Source organism: Scyliorhinus torazame, chromosome 6, assembly GCF_047496885.1.
Source record: "Scyliorhinus torazame isolate Kashiwa2021f chromosome 6, sScyTor2.1, whole genome shotgun sequence".
NCBI classification, from domain to species: Eukaryota; Metazoa; Chordata; class Chondrichthyes; order Carcharhiniformes; family Scyliorhinidae; genus Scyliorhinus; species Scyliorhinus torazame.
Window position 1 is genome coordinate 224993097 of NC_092712.1, and position 24309 is coordinate 225017405.

The window sequence follows — 24309 nt, forward strand, 5'->3', positions numbered from 1 at the left end:
TTACTGTGAATATCCCTTGGTCACCACACTACCGCGCCTGCTCAGGTACACAGAGGGAGAATTCAGAATGTCCAATTTACCTAACAATAGAATAGACTGGTCGAAGTGTCTGAACTTTTAAAGATGACAAGTGGCGTCCCTTTGGGTGGTTTTCGATATGAAGCGACATAGTTGCTCCAAATTCAAATCCATCAATCTTGTATTCTCCAACACTCAGCCTGAGCCTGAATTAAGAAGGCAGTCGCCCTACGTGATGCCCAGAATTCAAGAGGGTGGACGAGAGTACAGGTATCCGACCAGTAAATTGGGCCATAAACCAGGTGTTTGTAACACGAGGTGAACAAACTGCCTAGTTAGACATAGGATAGTGAAGGGAGTTGAGTAAACTCTGTGGGAGGGAATTTAGTGCAAATCAGACCCCTACCCTGGTTCATTCCCACACGCCCGTAACGAACCCTAGAGAGAGTAAGAGTTAGACATGGCCAGCCGCACTGAATGGAAGGGAACCCTGAGGGGTTATTTAAATAAGAAATGGGCCAAATGTGTGGAGTGAGCTAACACTCTAATATCAGATCTGGGATCCGAAGGCAAAGTTTGTTGGGACTACACCCATAAAGAGGTGGACAGACCGGCTTCCAAGGTAAGTAAGATTGCAATCGCTAGTTGTTTGGAGCGGCTCTGCGGGAGAGGCTGAGTTTTTAAAAGCTAAACAAGAGTTAGTGCCTGAGCGAGATCGAAAAATTTAAATCTTAACTGATCGTAAAGAGAGGGATAATGTGCGCATATACAGCAGAATCCGGGGATAGTGACCCAGGGGCAGAGGGGGAAGAGAGAGGAGAAAGCCTGCGAGTATGCTGACCTGATAATGGGTGGGAATTCCCAACCTCATTCCAAACAATAACACCAACACCGCCCCTAAAAAATTCCCCAGCCTAATGAATCTGCTCACCACCAGCCAGTGTGTCAGACAGAATGCCAATGTTACATATGTATCCCTATCCACCGGGACGGAGCTCGCCGACATCGCTAAAACAATTGAGGTATTTATACTAACCGGGGATCCAAATGCCTTTTTTGACACAAGACAACAGAGGTTCTTAAACGGGTAGGTGTTGTGGAAGAGGTAGCAATCATCTTTATGTGTTTAAGCCCAGCAATACGCTCTGCCTTGCCCGATCCTCAAAATGTGGCCGGGGCCACGCAAGAAGAAATTAAATGAAATGAAATGAATGAAATGAAATGAAATCACTTATTGTCACAAGTAGGCTTCAAATGAAGTTACTGTGAAAAGCCCCTAGTCACCACATTCCGGCGCCTGTTCGGGGAGGCTGGTATGGGAATTGATCCGTGCTGCTGGCCTGCCTTGGTCTGCTTTCAAAGCCAGCGATTTAGCCACCCGGTGCAAGGCAGAAGTATTAATCAACGTGGGAAATAGTAGAGAGGACCCAGTGAACGGCCTAAATTAGAGTAGACAGAAGAAAGGGGAACATGCAACGGCATACAACAGCTGTTTATGGACACAGTTGCCTATTTTTGGGCGGTTAATCGACATCCCAAATCCATGAGGGCGGGGAAAATGATCCCCGTCCGTACAAACTCAAACCCCACTCTGGTATAGTGGAACGAGGGGGGAGAAAGGAATAGGGGACATAATCAGAGGATGCCTGCCTCCATATGCTCCTCTCAACCCCAGAAGCAGAGATCAGTCCAGAGCGGACCCCAAGTATTTACCTATCCAATGGCGGAACTACAACTGCAGCTATACAGACCACTTTGTTGGAGTGTGCAGGGAACCCCGACAACAGCTGTAAACACACCCAAGGTATCAAGACCAAAGGCCCCGACCAATACCACTGGAGGAACATGCCCGACAAGCCATGGTAACCCCAGGAGAGGAACCCGAAAACCCATACAACCTGTATCTGCAACTAGACACAGAACTGAGCGCGTCAGGACTCACCAACTTGGGTATGTAACGTCAAGGGGGATAGTGTAGGGAGAGCCCTCGTGTACAAGGCGAGGTAAGAGGCCACTCTGTCCTGTTCCTGTGGGACACAGGAGGATCCCGCACCATCCTCAATACATCTTGCGACCTGGGTAACATATGGCGCACTTGAAAAAGGATAATGTTGAGTGGCTTCCACAGGCCATTTGCAGGAAGGGCCAAAGACAGAACCATTGGAATTCAGGATAGAGGATGTGGTGTGCTACCACCAAGCCATCTTAGTCCATCAGCAACAGCTTCTGGTCGATTCCCTCAGACCGGCAATGTCAGTATACGTTCAAGGGCAACAATATATTTGGACGTGCCTGCCACAGGGCTTTGTCATGTGAGAGTACCTTTAAGAAATGGGTGCTTAAGAAATGTACCTTTAAGAAATGGGTGTTTATCAGTGATGTCAGAGTGTGAGTGGAGCTGGGCTGTCTGTCCGCTTTTTACTTTCGTTTTAGGCTGTTTGCTGCAGGGTGTGTTTTAGTTTTGTTTTCAGTGTTGGAGCTGAAGCCAGACCAAGCAGGTATACTGCTGTTCTCTCTGCCATCAAAAAACTATCTCTTGATCATTTGGTGAATTCAGAATTATAAATGTTCTCAGTAGTGAATGTAAACCTAATGTGCTTCTGTTAAAAGGTGTTTCTTTTGTCTTCTGGATGTTGTTTGGGAAGTTCTTAATCATTACTTATGGTTGTATTCTTTGGTGGTTGTATTTGAATTAATGATTGCTAAGATGTTCACTCTTTTTAAAAAAAATGTTAACTTGAGTTCATAGAATAAACATTGTTTTGCTTTAAGAAATACTTTTCCATTTTGGCTGTACCACCCCTGTAGAGTGGGCCGTGTGCTCCTCATACCACAATCTATTAAAAGTTGTGGGTCTGGTGAACTCCATGAGACACTTTGCGATTCTCTAAACCCTGGCCCATAACAAATTGGGGGCTCGTCTGGGATACAAGTCTATCTGTTGGATTGGCGTAGTGAACTTAAAAACAGTGAGGGGTGAGCATATTGTGGTTGCTTATCAGGCGTGGTATTCTAGTTTAAGTGGGGAGTGTGTTGTGGACAATGGCTCTTTCAGAGGCTCTGAAGTTTTTGGGGGTGGACACAGTCACACGCAGCACCTTACGGACAGAGACTAAAAGCAGACTGTTAGATTTGGCAAAAACATTGCAGTTAACATTACCTGACAAAATGCAAAAATATGAGGTAATAATGGTGGTGGCTATGCATTTAAAGTTGTCTGAGATACAGTTTGATTAATTGGAAATGGCAAAAATTCAGTTACAAATTAAACAAATGGAACATGAGAAAGAATTAAAGCAGCTTGAATACGAAAGAGAGGAAAAAGAGAGAGAGAGGAAAAATAAAAGGAGAGAGGAAAGGAGAAAAGAAAGAATAGCCTTAGCAGAACAAAAAGAAAGAGAAAGGGAGATACAGATCAGGGGAAAAGATAAAGAGAGAGAGTTTGAACTTCAGAAAATGGCCATGAAACATGACAGTCAGTTAAAATTGGCCGACACAAAGGGAAACGTACAGTTGGATGATAGTGATGAGGATAGTGAGAAAGAGCGTCAAAGTCGAAGGCTTGTTGGGGATCCATTTAAATATGTCCATGCATTGCCAAGGTTTGCCGAGAAGGAGGTGGAAGCCTTTTTCATTTCATTTGAGAAGGTGGCTAAACAAATGAAATGGCCACAGGACATGTGGGTATTACTGATTCAAACAAAGCTCATAGGTAGGGCTAGTGAAGTGTTTGCATCACTACCGGAGGAGGTATCTGGGACTATGAGGAGGTGAACAAATCCATCTTAGGTGCATATGAACTAGTGCCTGAAGCCTACAGAAAAAGGTTTAGAAATTTAAGGAAAGAATTTGGTCAAACATACATGGAGTTTGAAAGGCTCAAACAGAGTAATTTTGATAGGTGGATAAGGGCTTTGAAAATAGACCAAACATATGAAGCTCTCAGAGAAATTATACTTTTGGAGGAGTTTAAAAATTCAATTCCTGATGTAGTGAGAACTCATGTGGAAGAGCAGAGGGTTAAAACTGTGAGGTTAGTAGCAGAAATGGCAGATGATTATGAATTAGTTCATAAATCAAAGCTTGGTTTCCAACATCAGTTTCAGCCTGTGAGGGATAGAAACTGGGGTCATGAGAAATACTCAAGTGGTAAAAGTAAAGGTGATCTGATGGGAGATAATAAGGAGAGTGTACCTCAGATTAAAAAAGAAATCCAGGAGGGTGGAAGAGACATGAAAAGTTTTCAATGTTTTCACTGTAATAAACTGAGCCATGTAAAGTCACAGTGTTGGTGGTTGAAGAAAAGGACTGGGAAGGCTGATGTGGTAAAACAGGATAAGACAGTGGGGTTTGTTAAAGTTGTAAAGGAAAGTCCAAGTGAAGCAAAGGAGGTGCAAAAGATTGTACAGCCTGATCAAGAGGTGATTGATAAGGTGCCAGATGTCTTTAAATAATTTACTTTGTGTGGGTAAAGTTTACTCATGTGTATCAGGAGGAGCAGGTAAAGAAGTCACAATATTAAGAGATACGGGAGCTAGTCAATCTTTAATAGTAAGAGATGAGGAGTTATGTAGTTTGGGAAGAATGTTGCCAGAAAAGGTGGTAATATGTGGAATTCAGGGTAAGAGGAGTAGTGTTCCATTATATAAGGTAAGGTTGGAAAGTCCAGTGAAGAGTGGTGAAGTGGTAGTAGGAGAAATAGAGAAACTATCTTGTCCAGGAATACAGTTTATCTAGGGTATTGATATAGCTGGATCGCAGGTGGGAGTGATGCCTACTATGGTCGATAAGCCAGTGCAAAATCAGACAACTGAAGTGTTGAAGGACGAATATCCTGAGATTTCTCCAGATTGTGTAGAAACAAGGTCGCAAAGTCACAGGTTAAGACAAGAGGAGAAATCAGAGAGTGAAGATAAAGGTGAAGTGCAATTATCAGAAACGATTTTTGATCAGATGGTTGGAAAAGATCAGGCGGAGAATGAGGCAGATATCTTTAGTTCAGGAAAATTGGCGGAGTTACAACAGAAAGATGTAGAAATAAAACGGATGTATCAGAAAGCATACATCGAAGAGGAATCTGAGTGTATACCAGAGTGTTATTACCGTAAAAATGATGTTTTGATGAGAAAATTGAGACATTTACATATGCAGGCGGCTGAAAAGTGGGCAGACGTTCATCAAGTAGTATTGCTGGTAGGATATAGAAAAGAGGTGTTGCGAGTTGCACATGAGGTACCAGTGGAAGGTCATTTGGGAATGAGGAAGACTCAAACTAAAATCCAAAAACATTTTTATTGGCCTGGACTACATAAAGATGTAGTTAAATTTTGTCAATCATGTCACACATGTCAAATGATAGGGAAACCTCAAGCAGTGATAAAACCAGCGCCCTTAATACCCATTCCAGCATTTGAGGAACCTTTTACAAGGGTCCTAATTGATTGCGTAGGGCCGCTTCCTAAAACAAAAAGTGTGAATCAATATCTTTTGACTATAATGTGTCTACTAGGTTCCAGAGGCCATTCTAGTCCGTAATATTACAGCTAAAAAGATTGTGGAGGAATTACTTAAATTCTTTACTAGATATGGACTACCCACAGAAATACAATCAGATCAAGGATCAAATTTTACCTCCAGGTTATTCAAAGTAGTTATGGATACCTTAGGAATAAAACAATTTATATCAATTGCGTACCACCCAGAATCGCAGGGAGCGTTAAAAAGGTAGCATCAGACATTAAAGACAATGTTGAGGGCTTATTGTCAAGATTATCCAGAGGATTGGGACAAAGGAATTCCATTCGCACTGTTTGCAATTAGGGATGCACCTAATGAGTCAACCAAATGTAGTCCTTTTGAAATGAAATGAAATGTTTGAACTAATTTTTGGTCATGAGGTAAGAGGACCACTTAAATTGATGAAGGAAAAATTGGTGAGTGAGAAATCAGAAATTACATTATTGGATCACGTGTCAAATTTTCGGGAACGATTAAATAGAGCAGGTGAATTGGCTGGACAACATTTAAAAGTTGCACAAAATGTGATGAAACGGGTAGCGGACAAGAAATCCAAAGTTAACAGTTTTGCCAGTGGCATAACGTTTTTGTATTGTTACCAGTGGCAGGTGAACCTTTAAAAGCAAGGTTGTGTGGACCTTATCAGATTGAAAGGAAATTAATTGAGGTGAATTATATGGTAAAAACGCCGGATAGAAGGAAAACTCACTGAGTGTGTCATGTGAATATGCTTAAAAGGTACTTTGAAAGGGAAGGAGAGAAAAAGGAGGAGGTTTTAATGATTCTAACTCAAAGTGACAAACCAAATCCAAATGACTTGGAATTTGACCTAACTCAAATTAAATTGGAAAACGAGGATGTTCTTAAAAATTGGGATAAATTGTTGAGTTACCTTCCAAAGGAAAAACGAACTGACCTGAAAGAGTTATTGATGTCACGTGGGCAAGTTTGTATAGAAATATTGGGAAGTACTAAAATGGCTACACATGATGTAGATGTGGGAAATGCTGTTCCAATCAAACAACATCCATATAGACTTAACCCTTTAAAATTGGCACATGTTAACAAAGAGATTGAGAGTATGCTTAAAAATGGCATAATTGAAGTGGGTTGCAGCCAATGGAGCTCACCCATAGTGATGGTACCAAAACCAGACGGTACCCAACGGTTGTGTGTGGACTATAGAAAGGTTAATGCAGTTGCAAGAACGGACTCTTATCCTATCCCACGTTTGGAGGATTGCATTGAGAAAGTGGGACAATCAGCTTTTATTATATTGTGCGGTGTACATCGAGAACGTGGGACAGTCAGATTACCCAATTGTGCGGTGTACATCGACGATCTGGTAATTTTCAGCCAGACATGGACAGAACATTTGAAACATCTGATGGAGTTATTCGATCGGCTTCAGGAGGCGGGTTTGGTGATAAACCTAGCCAAAAGTGAATTTGGAAAAGCCCAAGTCACTTTCCTTGAGGAGTTTCCGATACCCTCAAGACAAAGGGAAATAATCCGATTTCTTGGCATGAGTGGATTTGATCGAACATTTGTGCAAATGTTTTGTAGTGTGATTGCTCCACTGTTGGACTTGCTGAAGAAACGTCAAAAAATTTCAGTGGACAGTGGACTTTCAACAGGCATTTGACAGCCTGAAAGCTGTGATAACCAATGCTCCTGTGTTGGAGAATTACAAAGGATTCTGTGATCAGATTGAACTAAAGTATCTGACTTTAAAGAGACATGCCGAGGCGTAGCGGAATGGACAGATCGTGCAGAGACTTTCTTGTTCAAAGAGACTGTCAATCGAGAAGGATTTCAGTTGGAAGAAGAATTTTTAAAAATGGACTATATTATTATACCTGTTTGCGTGTGTTGTTTTTTGAAACGAAAAAGTACATTTACTCTGTGCGTTTCTTAAAGGATAGTGAAAAGGTGAAAAATGAAACCATCTTGAAGTTGATGTTTTTTTTTCTTGGGGGGAGGTGGCATATGAGAGTACTTTAAAGGAATGGGTGCTTAAGAAATGTACCTTTACGAAATGGGTGTTTATCAATGACGTCAGAGTGTGGGTGGAGCTGGGCTGTCTGTCAGCTTTTTACTTTTGTTTTAGTCTGTTTGCTGCAGGGTATGTTTTAGTTTTGTTTTCAGTGGTTGGAGCTGGAGCCAGACCAAGTAGGTATACTGCTGTTCTCTCTGCCATCAAAAGACTATCTCTTGATCATTTGGTGAATTCAGAATAATAAATGTTCTCAGTCGTGAATGTAAACCTAATGTGCTTCTGTTAAAAGGTGTTTCTTTTGTCTTCTGGATGTTGTTTGGGGAGTTATTAAGCATTACTTAGTGTTGTATTCTTTGGGGGTTGTATTTGAATTAATGGTTTCTAAGATGTTCACTGTATGTTTTAAAAAGGTTAACTTGCGATCATAGAATAAACATTGTTTTGCTTTAAAAAATACTTTTCCATTTCTGCTGTACCACACCTGTAGAGTGGGCCGTGTGCTCCCCATACCACAATCTATTAAAAGTTGTGGGTCAGGTAAACTCCATGATATACTTTGGATTCTCTAAACCCTGGCCCATAACAGCTTCCATAACACATCCTCCATATTCCACCAAAGACTCGCAAAGGATCTGGAAGGGTTTTAAAAACCTGAATGTTTGGTTCAGTATGTGGGCAATCTCCTCCTCCAGACCAAAGCCAGGGAGATGAAACACCTTAAACTGTGAAAAGAACAGCTGAACCTCCTCACTATGCTAGGCCAAAAAGTGAACCCCAAGAAAGCCCAGATTATGAGATCACAAGTCTCATGCCTGGGGACAGTAGTGACCGAGGGGAAACATGAAATAGAAAGGAAGTGAATCGAGTCGGCAACATGCCTTCTCTTACCAAAGGACGTGAGCTCATTGCTCTTCTGGTTTAGCACACTGGGCTAAATAGCTGGCTTTTAAAGCAGACCAAGGCAGGCCAGCAGCACGGTTCAATTCCCGTACCAGCCTCCCTGAACAGGCGCCGGAATGTGGCGACTAAGGACTAGGAAGCCTACTTGTGACAATAAGCAAATTTTCTTTTCCTTTCTAGGGTTGGTGGGTTACTGCGAACCACATCGAGGGTGTTGCCACTAAAGCCAGCCCCTTTCAGACATTTGAAAAAAGAATGCCCTGTGGGGATGGACGGAGCGCCTCACACAGGCTGTCTAGGAGTGTAAACAGGCCAAGACGCAGGCCCAGCCCTCCAAGTACCCATTCCAGACCTCCCATTTGCACTGGAAGCAGTGGCCATGGACAGCACACTTGCTGGCATATTTCTGCAAGAGTGCCACAGCAGACTCGGCCGGTGGCCTATGCCTCCCTACTCCTAACCCCAGTCAAACAGGGTTTCCCAGTATGCAAGAAAGACCTTTTAGTGGTTTTCTGGACAGTGTGAAGTTTTCAGCCTAAAACCATTAACTCTATTCTCATGGTGCACACCCTAATGCAGCTATTGTTGGGCAGCCGGATCGAGGATGGGAAGGTTAGTCAAAACCATATAGTGCGCTGACCCTTGTGCTCCAGGACTGTAACATCGTGTAAAGCATACCCACCTTCCTAGTGGATATTGTTATGAGCCAGGGTTTAGAAAATCCAAATTATATCATGGAGTTCAGCTGACCTACAACTGCTTATTGATTTTGGTTACGTTAGGCACAAGGGCCTACCTTTCAGGTGTTCTTCAACAGAGGCCTTCAGCAATTTTAATCAAAAACGTTTATTCTATGAATCTAGTTAACATTTTTATAAACACACACAGTAAGCATTTTTATCAACTACCAACATAAATATCCCACACAGCTACAGTAATCTACATATAACCCTTAATAAAATCCCCCTTTAGCTGTTCCAATTTAATAACAAGATCCCATAAACCAGAACACCCTTTTCAAAGGTGGGGCCCAGACCACAGCACTCTAGGCCTGGTAGGGATGCTCCTGTTTCCTTTCCAAAACAGCAGGTTTGAATTTCTTCTAGAAAACAGTCATTTATTTTCAAGTTATCAAGCAGTCTTTACAGTTTTTAAAATGCAGCTAGAGAAAAAACCTTCTCTAAACCTGTGCAGAACAAACCAGTTCAAACTCAAAGCAAAAGTAAAACTAACTCCCACACCACAGCCCAGCTCCACCCACACAATGACGTCACTGAAGTCATGTGAAAATACAAAAACATTTCTTAAAGGGGCACTCCCATGACAATATGTTGAGTTACGGAAGGCAACCTCATGATTGCAAAGTCACGGCAATAAATTACACCAAGGGGCCATTTGTGCCAAACCAAAAGGGGGGAGGACCATGGGAAACAGATAACCAGACCCTAAAAATATTTGTAGATGGAATCTGTATGGTGGAGGATTGGAACAGAATACAGGGTGCGGTATTTATGTGGTAGACCAGCAAGGCAAGCTCCTGAGGGAGATAGCCTTAAAACTTCCTACCCAGATGTGCGCCCAGGGTGCAGAGTTAACAGCCAAAAGCTTACCTAATCAACCACCTTGACCAGTTCCCCACACTAGCAGACACACACTCAGACAGCATGTTGCCTACAATAGTTTAACTGAACCCCTGCCACCATGGGAAGCAAGGGTATTTGCCTTGGCAGATGGGAAACCTTTACTATCTGCACCCTTACTAAAACATTTTTCAGACAACCCAAGGACGTCATCCTTAAATTTAAGACCCACAGTAGAACTTCCCCAGTTGGGAACATAAGGGTAAACAAATTGGCCAAGCAGGGTGCCTAGGAGGAGGACCCTGGTAATCCCCTGTTACCGAACGAATCAATGCCGTGACTGTCAGCCAGACTAAGGTTGAAGACCGTAAACAGGCCAGGAGCAGCAACCAGGACCTGAAACAAATTCAGGAAGGAGCACACCCGTCCTCCTTTGACAAATGGTGGGATACACTCAACTAGTCCTTAAGGGTGGCCTGTACGTGGTCCTGACCAGGGGCCGCAAACAAATCATTTACTAAAATCACAATGTTCAGGGCCACAAATGGCAGGAGCCATGGGTGAGGACATTAAGGGATCATGCTGGTGGTCAAGACATAGACCAAGGCGTGTGGTGTTACGTCGATAACCGTAAAGTCTATGCCCAAAGCAATCCCGAATAATATGCTCACAGGATATCTATACTTTAATAACATGGTGGCAGTCAAGGTCAGGGCACCATTTGAACTGTCGATTGCACTCTATAAAGCTGTTTGTTATTAAATGCTGGTTCTTCAACTTGACTTTGGAATCCGTCATCAAATGCATAACTGTGTTGTCATCAACTAGGATATCATAGCCATGAGCCACTAAGGGACATCCGACCCATGGAAGGCCCCTGGACTAAGTTATAAATTGATTGCTACCGCCCGGCACGGGAGAATACAAATACATCCTGGTCGTTATTGACACTTTTAGTAAGTCGGTTCAGGCCTTTCCCACTTGAACCAATACAGCCAAAGTCATGGCAGACATCGTAGTGCAGCAAATCTTCACTAGGATTGGCCAGGCAGATTTTACATTTTAGCTTCAACCTTGACCCAGGGCAAAATGTAATGTGTACCCTGAAATAAAATTCAAACAGTAGTTTGAACAAGTTTTGAGTTCGCATATGCTGCCTAGACATACTTTGCATAGCTTTTCCTTTGCTATTTATTTTTCACAGGTCTGCAGCTCCCTGAGACAGATCTGCAATGACTGACCCTTGAAGGAGCACAGTAAAGCACCAGCCCATACACTCCCTGTTCTCGGCACCCGCCCTCTTCCTCCTCTTCCTGGCAGCACTCAGCCTTTCAGAGGGCGTGTTTCATGCTGGATGGCCGTCCTTTTGGACACTAAGGAGCAATTTACCATGGCCAATCCTCCTAACCAGCACATCTTTGGACTGCACATCTTCTGTTGTAGAAGTGCTTGGTGCTTGCTCTAGTTGTTTACAGCTGCCAAAGTCTACATGGCACGAATACACAAAGGCACTAAAGGACCTTTTGCTAAATTCAAGGTCCGTCACTCAGGTTGCTCAAAAATGTGGGTGCACTAAAAAGCAATCTCCTTGCAGTGCAGCATAGTTTGAAGAATGACCAGATGTCACAGTGAGCAGGAGAAGTGGCTGGAAGATGGAGGAGATGGAGCAAGGAGAAAGAGCTTTCAGCAGGAGGCTATATCTGCACGGGGGATATCGGGGAGCAATTCTCTGAAGTGGCTCCCCGTCCACCAACTCTATCATTGCACCCTCCTGGCTGATGCATCCAGCAATCAACATTGCAGCTCCATTAAAATTAGTAGGTAGCAAAAATGATGACGTATTGTCTCAGTTCATGGACAAGGGTTAACTTTGTATTACTATCCTCAAACTAGTTTCATAGAATCATAGAATTCCTACAGTGCAGAAGGAGGCCATTTGGTCCATCAAGTCTGCACCGACCCTCCAAAAGAGCACCCTACCTAAGCCCAAACCCCCGTAATCCCACCTAACCTTTGGCCACTTAAGAGACAATTTGGCATGGACAATCCATCTAACCTGCACATCTTTGTCCTGTGAAGGAAACTAGAGAACCCAGAGGAAACCTCACTCAGACACGGGGAGAGCATGAAAACTCCACACAGGCAGCAAATTAGGAAATGAGTAATAGGCAAAAATGTCTTATGATAGGACTGTAAACTAGACAACTAGTTTAATATACCATTTTCTTTCTGCTTTTGCACAAGACATGAAGTTTTCTGTTGGAATCCTTCAGGCCAACATAATTAGTGACTATATTTGTTACAGAATACAATATTAAATAGTGCATATAAATACAGGGATTAAGGGAGCTTCATTACCACATTGCATAGTTGCTGATTAACAAATATAAATGTAGCCTGTCCTGAAAATTCTAATCATTGTCTGTCATTTTATTCAGAGCAAGTGTTTGTGCTCGAATAGAGTCTTAACTACAGTTATTTGATTTTATTACAGCACAAAATTCCATAATGACATTGGTGTTAATATTATATATGCTGAAATTTTAGAAACAAAAAGCTGGAAGAGGTTGTGGGTGGTGTGAGCAAGAATCACCTTGTTGTTCTGCTAAGGCATCTTTGCAAGACAGTGTTGCCAACTATAATGGTGCATAAAGTGAATTGACAAGGCGTGCGGATCACACTTCATGACCAATCTGCAACGCTTGGTATTGAAGTAGGTAGCACGCAGACTTGGTGCGGCATACACATTTGTTTAATTGTAACATTGGTCTGAGTTGGGCGCTCAGCAGTCTGTGTTGAAGGCATATGGTGCACCCATTCTGCTCTTCCTATAGGCAGTCTGTTCCTCACAAAGGGAAGCAGTGCTGCATCATGGAAGGCTGCTGCTAAATTCTACTGCTGCAATTCAAAACAAGAATAATGAAACTTGCGGGTTCTAATAAGGCTCTTGAGGCCTTAGTGTTGGAGATGGGCAGAAGGAGAGAGGCCATTTCTTCCATGGAAGAGCAAGGACACATTCAACTGTCAGAAGGAAATGGGTACAGGTAATCAGGGAGTCAGTGCAAGGAGTCTGGTCCCAAGGACCTAGCAGCAAGGTCACACGAAGTGTAATGACGTTTGGTTCAACGTCAGGGAATGCATCATCATGTGAAATCGCCTATCCATTGCACCACCAACCTCTCACGCTGCTCAATGAACCAAACTTCAATCACTCACTCAGCAGATTCCCTAGTACCCAGGACAAGGGGACAAGGATGACTGCATTTCTTGGACCCTCTGAAGGAGATATGAGGCTGTTGCATCACTGAGACCATTGAACATGATGGCATGTTCCTGCCTTATGCCCTTTCCCAACTTCTAGTCCACCCTTATCCTTCTATCTGGCATGATATGCAAACTGCTGATAGTGTAACCATGGGCCATTTGCTTTCCACCATTGCCTCACCCCAATCGTCCTCTCTCTGACTGTGTGCTTTCACATATCCATGTACTGCCACCCACCTCGCTATAGTACACCCAGAAGGAAGAAAGAAAGTAACATTTCACCACTGGTGGAGACTCAGCCACTTGATCTGACACTTAGTCACAAGTTCACATATTGGCACCTCACGTAACTTAGAGATGAGTATAGAGTTGGGCTCTGGATGTGGTAAGTTACTGGGCATGGGTGGGCTATGGCTAGGCCTGGGGGTAATGATATTTATATGCCAGCTTGCATGCAGGGTGTCTTGGCTGGTCTACCAGACAGCCTCTTTTGCTGCTCCCGGGAGCGGGAAGCAAGTTGGGTGGGGCACATAATTGGAGGAGAGGGGAGTCTCATATATGATAAAAGAGGTGGAGCAGATAATGGGAGGGATGAGGGTCAGGTTGGGCATGGGGATGGTAACAAGTGGAGGCTCAGAGGGGACAGAAAGCACGTGGAGGGTGATGGATGTAGGCTCCAGAGTAACAGTGGGTGGGTGAGGCGGGGGGGAAGGGACGTGGCGTGGGGGGACCATGGTCACAACACTAGCAGCAGCTTGCACACCATGCCAGGTAACAGGATAAGGGTAAGGGTTAATTGGGAGTTGGGAGGAGGCATAAAAATGGGAGAAGGAACATACCGTACATGTGGATCCTCAGAGTGGGAGGGAGAGTCTTTTCAGATCAACGTAGTTAAAGGTGCGCACAATTGATCAACTAAAGGGAGACCCTAATAATCATAAATCAACTGCAAGAGAACCATGTTCACACATGTTCTCCTCTCTATGCTGAAGCCGACATGGCAGCAGGTTTGCTCCTTGGCTCATGGATTTAATAACATTGAAATCCCAGCAAGGTCAGTGCTGCAATGACATCTGCACTGCAGGACAACTCAAAGCGATCAAGGAAGGGGGGGAGGGTGTTGGGGAATCAAGAAAGAGATGGAGCGAGGGAGGCAGGGGCTAGCTCCTCAGGGCCAGCAAGGGTAGGGGAGGGGGACAGCAAAGTGCTGGTTTAGAACTTTGAGGGTCCCAGGTAGATGGTCAGCACTGTTACTGGGTAGGTGGTACCATCTATGATGGCAAGGCAAGGTCTCTTGAATGGGTCTCGACTGTGACAGAGGGAAGTCCAATAGTTTTTGAGTGAAGGTGCTTGAACATGGCTTTCATTATCCCAGTCAATACAGCAGTCTCCATACACATGGATATATGAATGAGAGAAGATCGCGGCTGGATTCTTTGGTCCACAGCCACATCTTTCTCAGCAGTGTGCCATTTGCTGGTGGTGTGATTCTCTACTTGTCAATGGGATTTCCCGTTGAACCCACCCCACACCGCTGGGAAACCCGCAGGCGGAGGGTGCGCTGCCGCAAGGTCCAGAGAATCTCATTGGCCAGAGAATTCCAGCCGTCATCTGTGTTCCTCCAGGATGGGCTTCACCATGTTGGGGTGGGAGAGGCCAAGGGTAGACCAGTGCTATGTACAAGGCTTCTTTTTTTGTTTTAAATTCTCCTCCTTTTTTACATTTTCTCCCACATTTACACCCATCAACAATAAACAATAGTCAGCAAGATATGTCAGTCCCCATAATAACAACGATCCCATCTGCCCACCAACCCTCAAACCTCAGCCCACATGTTTACATAAACAAATGACAAAAAGGAATCAGGGATTACCCATAGTCACCCTTAATCTACACAGCCCCCCCCCCCCCCCACCCACCCCCCTAGCTAATGTTCGATGTTATCCAGTTCTTGAAAGTGCATAATAAATAGTGCCCATGACTTGTAGAACCCCTCCGAGCTTCCCCTCAGTTCGAACTTAACCTTCTCAAGGGTCAAGTATTGCAACAGGTCCCCCCGCCACGCCAGGGCACAGGGTGGAGAGGCTGCTCTCCATCCCAGCAGGATCTGCTTTCGGGCGATCAACGAGGCGAAGGCTATGATATCTGCCTCCGCTCCCGTTTCCAACCCTGGCTGGTTCGACACCCCGAATATGGCCTCCTGGGGACCCGGGTCCAGTTTCACACGCACCACCTTGGAAATTCCCCTAAACACCTCCTTCCAGCTAGCTTTGGACAGGACCAAAACATATGACAGGACCAAAACATAATGTACAAGGCTTCTAATTGGCTGATATGCTCAAGGCTGGAGAGACATATTCAAAGCATATGCTGACTAAATGAATCACTGTAATTTGTTCACAGATCACCTCAGGCATATATAGTGCTGGCTACAGGAACTCTGAACTTCTACTATCTATGGTCCAGCTCCAGAGAAAGTGGTGGGGGTACCGACTTCCTGCCTACCCTGCCGCAAGATTCACCATACTCATCACGTATGCATATGTAATGAACTGACCAGTACAAGATTGTGTGTAGCCAGCTGTCCTGCCTCTGAGCGGAAATGACTCGCATCTGTGCCTGCCTCTCATTTTATACTAAAGACCGGAAGCTTTCTGTGGTCAGATTACCAAATTCTCTACCCTCCCTGTTAGGGGAGTCATTGCCGTTCATTGCCGAATCCAGCAACTCTCCCCAACATCTCCAAAAACACTCCAAAGACTTTGCAGAAGCAAAAGTTAAGTTAAATCAACTTACTGCAAGTTGGGTGCTTGGCACTTTAAATAATGCTTGTGGTGGGTTTCCCTTGAATCTTTACCTATGTTTTTTTGTGAGTTTCAAACATGGAACTGAGTGTCAGATCAGCTGGTATGGCTGTTTGACGTCACAAACTGAGCAGCTGCTAAACAACCAGCACATGCTTGGGACCACAAGTGAGTGTCTTTCCCAGCAGGAGGTCATTCCAGAATTGGCTAGAGGGACTGCAAACCCCACTTAGAGGGCCTCCAACTTCTCTTACAGCTGAACTTTGTGCTCTACATTTATTTTGCCCTCTCATTTTCTCTAAGTTTGTTAGGGTGTTGAACCTTGCTGCAGAAAAAAAGAGATAATTCTTCACAAATGACTCAGGTCATTGTCAGTGTAACAAATCACTGTGACTAAAAGCTCACTATAAAGTTTGATCAAGTCTTCACGAGTACAACACACCAATAGATCCAACTGGGACATTAAATGTCTGCATTGTTTATATATTAAACATATATTAACCCACTGAGCCAGCCATCTTTGATTTTATCCTGTACTTAGACATATACCAGAATGGAAGTGGATGGAACACTTACTTCATTTTTCCAGTTTTGAGCCAAGAAATGTTCAGCCACGTGAGCGGGAAGCACATTTTCCAGCAACACTCTGTTGAGGTTTTCCATGGTTTCTATCTCCTCACATTCTCTCTTAAATTTGTTCTTCCACAGGAAATCTAACCTACAGTAATATTCATTCTGTTACAAGAGGACACAAAGGTAAAGAAACGATAGACAACTTATCATCCGACCAATTTACATGTGATATTAAAAAGATTCTCAGGCAAATTAAACATATGTTAACACACTTCAGTTAATAATATGAAAACACTGTTTGTATGAGGCCAATGGTAGATGCCACAGTGAAACTCACATCTGTATAGCATATAAACAGAATGATGCTTTACAACAAAGAACAAAGGGGTATTATTGACACCAAGCATTTGGGGGGGGGAAATAGTAAATATGGTTTCTCGTATTTTGAAAGGTGAGAAGAAATGAGGCAGCAGGAACTCGGTGGGTAGAGTCCTAGATGGCTGGTGCACAAGCTAACGCCTGGCAAAGAATGAATTGGTAGCATTACTGCAATGCATGCGTGAAGAGGTTGGTCTAAAGTCCTTAGGCCTCATTATTATTGTGCAGAGCTGGATACTGTTCAGTGGATCTTAATGAAGTCTTTGTAGTCTTAAGTAGGTTAACTACTAAATGTATTTTTAAACTACAAGATCTATATACATACAGCAAAAGGGTTCAAGCTAGGAGCTGTCTCCATGCTTTTTGTATACATGGCTCACTCCAATAGTCCAAAACTCCAACACTAAGCTGATCCCGAAGTTACAGGTCTTGTGTCCTGCTCCATGATTCTGTTGGTGATACTGTACTCAGTCCTATTTTAACCCTTTATGTGCCAAACCCTTACACTACATCTCCCACTCAAGTCTTTAACCAATGTATTTCAAGTGATTGTAGTTTACCGTATATATTTACATTATCATTACTATCCCAAATCCCCACTTCAAGTTTCTGAGTTCAGAAGTTCAAGCACTCTGGAGGCCTTATAAGCCTTCCATATCTTGTACAAACTGCTCATGGAGGAGTAGTAGGCTTTGTCTTTGTAGGTCAACTCTTTTGATTTGGAGGTTGTCCAGGCACCTGGGTATTTTTTCATCTTCTTTTTCCATTCCTCAGTATTGAACCGGTCTTTGTCGACATGGCAGTTGTGATGATGAGTAGTTGTTGTTCCATCCTGTTCTTGTGGGGTGGACAAATGTTGTGCTCATCTCCATGCCATTTGTCCCTCTTAGTCTTTTGTCATGTGGGTCATCATGATGTCTTCTGTGATAGAAGATGACCATTTCTGTTATGAGGATGTGTTTGTTTTTAGTAAGTGATGCACGATCAATTGCACAAAGACTAAAGTTGGGTACAACTGTGGCTTTATTACAGTCAGATGCGTGGCCTCCTGCTGCAGCTGGCAAAATGGCAGGGCACTGGAGGTCATGCATATTTATACAGTTCTCCGTGGGCGGAGCCAGCCAGCAGGAGCTACCAGCGAAACTGTAGTGCAGGTCCTACCTCACATCTCCTATTACAGTGGTTCGCCACATTCACCCCCTGTTAAAAATGAGTCCGGCGGGGGTGACGTGAAACTATATACAATTAGTTCAATTATGTACATTGATAGGGAAAGAAAAGTCCATGTTGACGGTCTGGAGTCCGTCAAAGGTTCAGCCGGTCCGGTGCTTTGGTGCTTCGTTGCGAGCAGCGTAACGGTGGCGGCGAAGTCGGTGCTGGCGGTGGTGGAGGTGGCACCGATGGCGGTGGTGGCAGTGCTGATGCTGGTCAGTCATCGGGGAACTCCGGGAGCGTGCAGAAGTCCTCTTCCTCCTCTTGTGCGGAAAAGGGGAGGGGGGGGTCGGTCTGATGGTGTCAATAGTGGTGGCGCGGTGGAAGGTGGGGCGCATTGGTGGGGGGGGGGTGTTGGGGTGGAACCTGACGGTGCCAGTCCCTGAGTGAGACAGTATCTTGGCGGCCGTCGGGGAACTCAACATGGCATATTGAGGGTTGGCGTGGAGCAGGTGAACCCTGTCCACCAAGGGGTCCGCCTTGTCGCGTCGGACGTGCCTACGGAGAAGGACCGGTTCTGGAGCTGCGAGCCAAGTCGGGAGCGACACCCCGGATGTGGACTTCCTGGGGAAGGTAAAGACACGTACATGGGGTGTTTTATTAGTGGCGGTGCACAATAGTGACCGGATGGAGTGCAGAGCGTCAGGGAGGACCTCCTGCCAGCGAGAGGCTGGGAGGTTCCTGGACTGTAGGGCCAGCTGGACGGCCCTCCAAACCGTCCCATTCTCCCGTTCTACTTGCCCGTTTCCCCAGGGGTTGTAGCTGATCGTCCTGCTGGAGGCTATACCCCTGCTGAGCAGGAACTGACGCAGCTCATCGCTCATGAATGAGGATCCCCTTTCACTGTGGATGTAGGCGGGGAAACCGAACAGAGCGAAGATGGTGCTGAGGGCCTTGATGACGGTGGCAGACGTCATATCAGGGCATGGGATGGCGATGGGGAATCTGGAGTACTCATCGACCACACTGAGAATGTACGTGTTACGGTCGGTGGAGGGGAGGGGCCCTTTGAAATCCACGCTGAGGTGTTCAAAGGGGTGGGAAGCCTTCACCAGGCGCACGCGGTCCGGCCAGTAGAAGTGCGGCTTGCACTCTGCACAGACCTGGCAGTCCCTGGTGTTGGTCTTACTTCCTCGACGGAGTAGGGCAGATTTTGTGCCTTAATGAAGTGGTACAACCGTGTGACTCCTGGATGACAAAGGCTGTCGTGCAGGGCCCGGAGTCGGTCTACCTGTGCGCTGGCACATGTACTTCGTGATAGGGCGTCTGGAGGTTCGTTGCGTTTGCCGGGGCGATACATAATCTCGTAATTATAGGTGGAGAGCTTGATTCTCCACCGCAAGATTTTATCATTTTTGATCTTGCCCCACTTTGTGTTGTTGAACATGAAGGCTACCGACCGTTGGTCAGTGAGGAGAGTGAATCTCCTGCCGGCCAGGTAATGCCTCCAATGCCGCACAGTTTCAATGAAAGCTTGAGCCTCCTTTGCGACGGATGAGTGCCGAATTTCTAAGGCATGAAGGGTGCAGGAAAAGAATGCCACGGGCCTGCCTGCCTGATTGAGGCTGGCGGCAAGGGCGTCGCTTTCTACTTGGAAGGGCAGTGTTTCATCGACAGCGTGCATTGTGGCCTTGGCAATATCAGCTCTGATCCGGGCGAAGGCCTGTTGGGCCTCGGCCGTCAGGGGAAACTGGGTGGACTGTGTGAGTGGGCGGGCCTTGTCCGCATAGTTTGGGACCCAGTGAGCGTAGTACGAAAAGAACCCCAGGCAGCGTTTGAGGGCCTTGGGGCAGTGCGGGAGGGGGAGCACCATGAGGGGGCGCATGCGGTCGGGATCGGGCCCCAGAACTCTGTTCTGGACCACATAGCCGAGGATAGCTATGAGGTTCGTGCTGAACACGCACTTCTCCTTGTTGTAAGTGAGGTTTAGGAGAGTGGCGGTGCGGAGAAATTTAGCAAGATTGGCGTTGTGGTCCTGCTGATCATGGCCGCAGATGGTGACGTTGTCTAGGTACGGAAACGTGGCTCGCCACCTGTACCGGTCGACCATTCGGTGCATCTCCCTTTGGAAGACCGAGACCCCATTTGAGCCGCCGAAGGGGACCCTGAGGAAGTGGTATAGGCGGCCGTCTGCCTCGAAGGCGGTGTATGGACGGTCCGATTTACGGATGGGAGCTGGTGGTAGGCGGATTTCAGGTCTACTGTAGAGAAGACCCGGTACTGTGCAATCTGGTTAACCATGTCAGATATGCGTGGGAGGGGGTACGCGTCGAGCTGCGTGTACCGATTGATGGTCTGGCTGTAGTCCATGACCATTCGGTGTTTCTCCCCAGTTTTAACTACTACCACTTGAGCTCTCCAGGGGCTGTTGCTGGCCTCGATGATGCCTTCCCGAAGTAGCCGCTGGACTTCGGACCTGATGAAGGTCTTGTCCTGTGTGCTGTACCGTCTGCTCCTGGTGGCGACGGGTTTGCAATCTGGAGTTAGATTGGCAAAGAGGGAAGGTGGGTCGACCTTTAAGGTCGCGAGGCCGCACACAGTAAGGGGTGGTAAGGGCCCGCCGAATTTCAGAGTTAGGCTCTGGAGGTTGCACTGGACGTCCAGGCCGAGGATTAGTGTAGCGCAGAGGTTAGGGATACGTGACGAATGTGAGATAAAATAGTTACTTTAGAGATATTAGTTAATGTAATGTAGAAATAAGCCACTTTGATTCTGGTTAGTTCAGAGACAAAGGATGTTAGACCGCATGGGGAAAGCAGGAAGAGGTGTGTCTACGAGAGTGATGCTGGATTGATAGGGGCCAGAGGAAGGGATTGGAAGTGAGCCAATCAGAATAGAACAAACAGGTCAGGAGGGATATAGGCTGACCTATGGGCGTCGAGTATGTGAAACTTGATACCATTTGAATTGATTTGCAGAGATCCCTTTGTCTCTTTGTTCATTCGCTTTCTGGGATGTAGGAGACTGGATGTCTCTTATGTTTCTGTGAAATGAATCAAGCTTGCAAGCTGAATAAAATAACTAATGTTATACCTGCAAATCCATCTCGACTTTTATTGAGGCCAGACTGACGGATAAAGAAAATTGGGATTCAACATACGTAGAGGCGGAAGCCGCTGAATTCTACGCCCTGGACCGTGAGCGTGACCATACAGTACCCCCGGATCGCTACGCAATGGGATCCAGAGGCCAGGGAGATTTTTTGGTTGGCGGGGTGTATCGTGAAAGAGCAGCGCCTTACCGTATCTGGGTGTATGAAGCTTTCGGTGCTCCCAGAGTCCAGCAGACAGGAGGTTACATGTCCGTCGACTTTTACGTTAGTGGATGCGTTGGTCAGGTTATGCGGACGAGACTGGTCGATTGACATGGAGGTGAGAATGGTTGGTCGTCGTGTAATGGGGCGGCTGGTGAGCCCGGGTCCTGGAACGCTGGTGGTGCCCATGTGCTGAGGGGTAGACAAGATGGCGGCGCCCGAAGATCTTGAGGGTTATAAAATGGCGGCGCCCATGAAACGCACGTGTTGCACGGAGGGGATGATGGCAGCGCCCACTAGCCGCACGTGGTCTGAGAGGGGGGATGGCAGCGCCCACTGTCCTTGACCGAGGGGGGTGGGGGTGATAGCGGCTACTGAGCGGGCCTGGCACACCCTGGCGAAGTGGCCCTTCTTCCCACAGGCTTTACAAAGGGCAGCGCGGGCTGGGCAACATTGGTGGGGGTGCTTCTGCTGGCCGCAAAAATAGCATCGGGGGCCCCCGGTGTTCGCTGGCTGGCGTGCAGCGCAGGCATATTGGGTGGGCAGCGCCCCCACTGGGGTGGCTGCCTTTGGGGTCCACGATGCATAGGAGGGGTGGGCCGCGTGGCTGGGGGTGTAGGACGGGACGTTGCGCAGGGCGACCGTCATGGAGAGCACTAGCGTTTTAGTCTCTGCGGGGTCACGCGTGGCCCCTCCTAGGAGCCGCTGGCGTATGAGATCTGACCCAATTCCAGTCACAAAAGCGTCCCGCATAAGCAGGTCTGAGTGTTCTGTGGCCGTAACGGCCTGACAGTCACAGTCCCGGACTAGTGGGATTAGGGCCCGCCAGAAGTCTTCTATGGACTCACCAGGGAGTTGAGAGCGAGTGGCGAGTGCATGCCTGGCGAAGAGCGTGTTCGTTTTCTGTGTGTAGTTGTCCTTGAGTAGAGTCATGGCTTCGGCGTAGTTCGGTGGGTCCTGTATTAACGGAACGACTTTGGAGCTCAACCTGGAATATAAAATCTGAATCTTCTGAGCCTCCGGAACAGGGGTTGGTGCCGTGTTGATATACGCTTCGAAGCAAGCTAGCCAGTGCTGGAATCCTTTCTGGCGTCGCTTGTGTGCGGATCCAGCTGCAGGCGATCCGGTTTGATACGGAGGTCCATCCTTAGAAACTGATAGCAATAAATTGAGGCACGATCAATTACACAAAAGACGATAGTTGAATCCAACTGACGCTTTATTGCTATCAGATGTGTGGCCTCCCACAGCAGCTGGCGAAATGACTGCTGGCTGGAGGACACGCATATTTATATAGGCAGGGACTACCGGCAAAGCTGTAGTACAGGTCCTACTGTACATCACCTAATACAGGTGCAACAGTGGTTTACCACAAGGGTGTGGTACTTGAGCATTTTGGTAGCTGCAGGAATGGGGTGTAATGTGGAGGGCCTAAGAGAGTTGGTTTTTGAAACTGTAGTTGCAAGCCTCCCGTGGCAGTGCAGGAGGACGTATTTTTCCATTCATAGAGGGGACTTTGGCCAGAAGGGCGCCGCCATCTTGTTCCGTGAATGCCACGCTTGAGTGATGGGCGCCGCCATTATGTGCACCCCCGGCCATGTGTGACCAATGGGAGATGCCATCTTGGAAGAACCCCCAGGACCCCAGCTCGGCCGACCACACACTGCCTGAACAGAATTCCCAACTACTGCGATTGGCCTCGGTGACCCTGGATCAGTCTCAACCTTGAATGCTCTCAACCGCTACGACGACCGTTTTCATCAACGGGCACGAGACATCCTGCCTAATTGACTCTGGGAGCACGGAGAGCTTCATACGCCCCGACACGGTAAGGCGCTGTTCCCTCCTCATCCACCCTGCTAATCAAAAAATCTCACTGGCCTCCGGTTCCCACTCAGTGGAGATAAAGGGGTTTTGTGCAGCAAACCTCGCAGTCCAGGGAAGGGAGTTCAAAAATTTCCGTCTCTACGTCCTTCCCCACCTCTGCGCGGCTACACTCCTGGGTTTAAACTTCCAGTGGAACCTTCAAAGTCTGACCTTCCAATTCGGTGGCCCTATACCCCCCTTACTGTCTGCGGCCTCGCGAGCCTTAAGGTCGACCCGCCTTCCCTGTTTGCGAACCTCACCCTGGATTGCAAACCCGCTGCCACCAGGAGCAGACGCTACAGTGCCCAGGACCGGATCTTTATTAGGTCAGAGGTCCAAAGGCTACTAAGGGAAGGGGTCATTGAAGCCAGTAACAGCCCCTGGATAGCGCAAGTATTGGTGGTAAAGACCGGGGAGAAGCATAGGATGGTCATTGACTACCGTCAGACCATCAACAGGTTTACGCAGCTGGACGTGTACCCTCTCCCCCGCATATCCGACCTGGTAAACAGGATCGCGCTGTGGTATTATCAGGTATTGCAGTACCCGAGAGGCTGAAGTTCCATTGGTTAAACCTGGGGGTTTATCATTGGCTGTATAGTATGTAGCTCCGCCCTTATAGGCGGGGCATAAGAATCAGTGCCGTCCCAGCAGCCCTCATTCTGTACCTGAGTTGCTGGGGAACAGTTCTAGTCTATTAAAGCCTTCAGTTGTGCTACAACCTCGTTTTAGTAGTTATTGATTGTGCACAATTTAATAGACTAGACTTAAGTAGAAAGGATGGATCTCCGAATCAAGCCGGATCTGCAACTCAGTCCCCACGCGGCGAACTCAGCGGCGATTTTCAAACACTGGCTGGCGTGTTTCAAAGGCTACCTTGAGACGGCTGGAGGCACACCCTCGGGGGAGCAGAAACTCCATCTCCTGCACTCAAGGGTAAGCCCT

The 24309-nt window shown here is 46.6% G+C and overlaps 1 protein-coding gene across 3 annotated transcripts in view; it reads right to left on the reverse strand.

Annotated features, from left to right (window-relative positions):
- The window catches only part of LOC140425321 (adenylate cyclase type 2-like), a 1061108-nt gene that overhangs the window by 39203 nt on the left and 997596 nt on the right, over positions 1–24309 (reverse strand). For all 3 annotated transcript variants that reach the window (XM_072509476.1, XM_072509475.1, XM_072509478.1), the window contains exon 21: positions 16659–16817. In XM_072509476.1, the coding sequence (XP_072365577.1) occupies positions 16659–16817 (159 nt within the window). The remainder of the gene's footprint in view (positions 1–16658; positions 16818–24309) is intronic.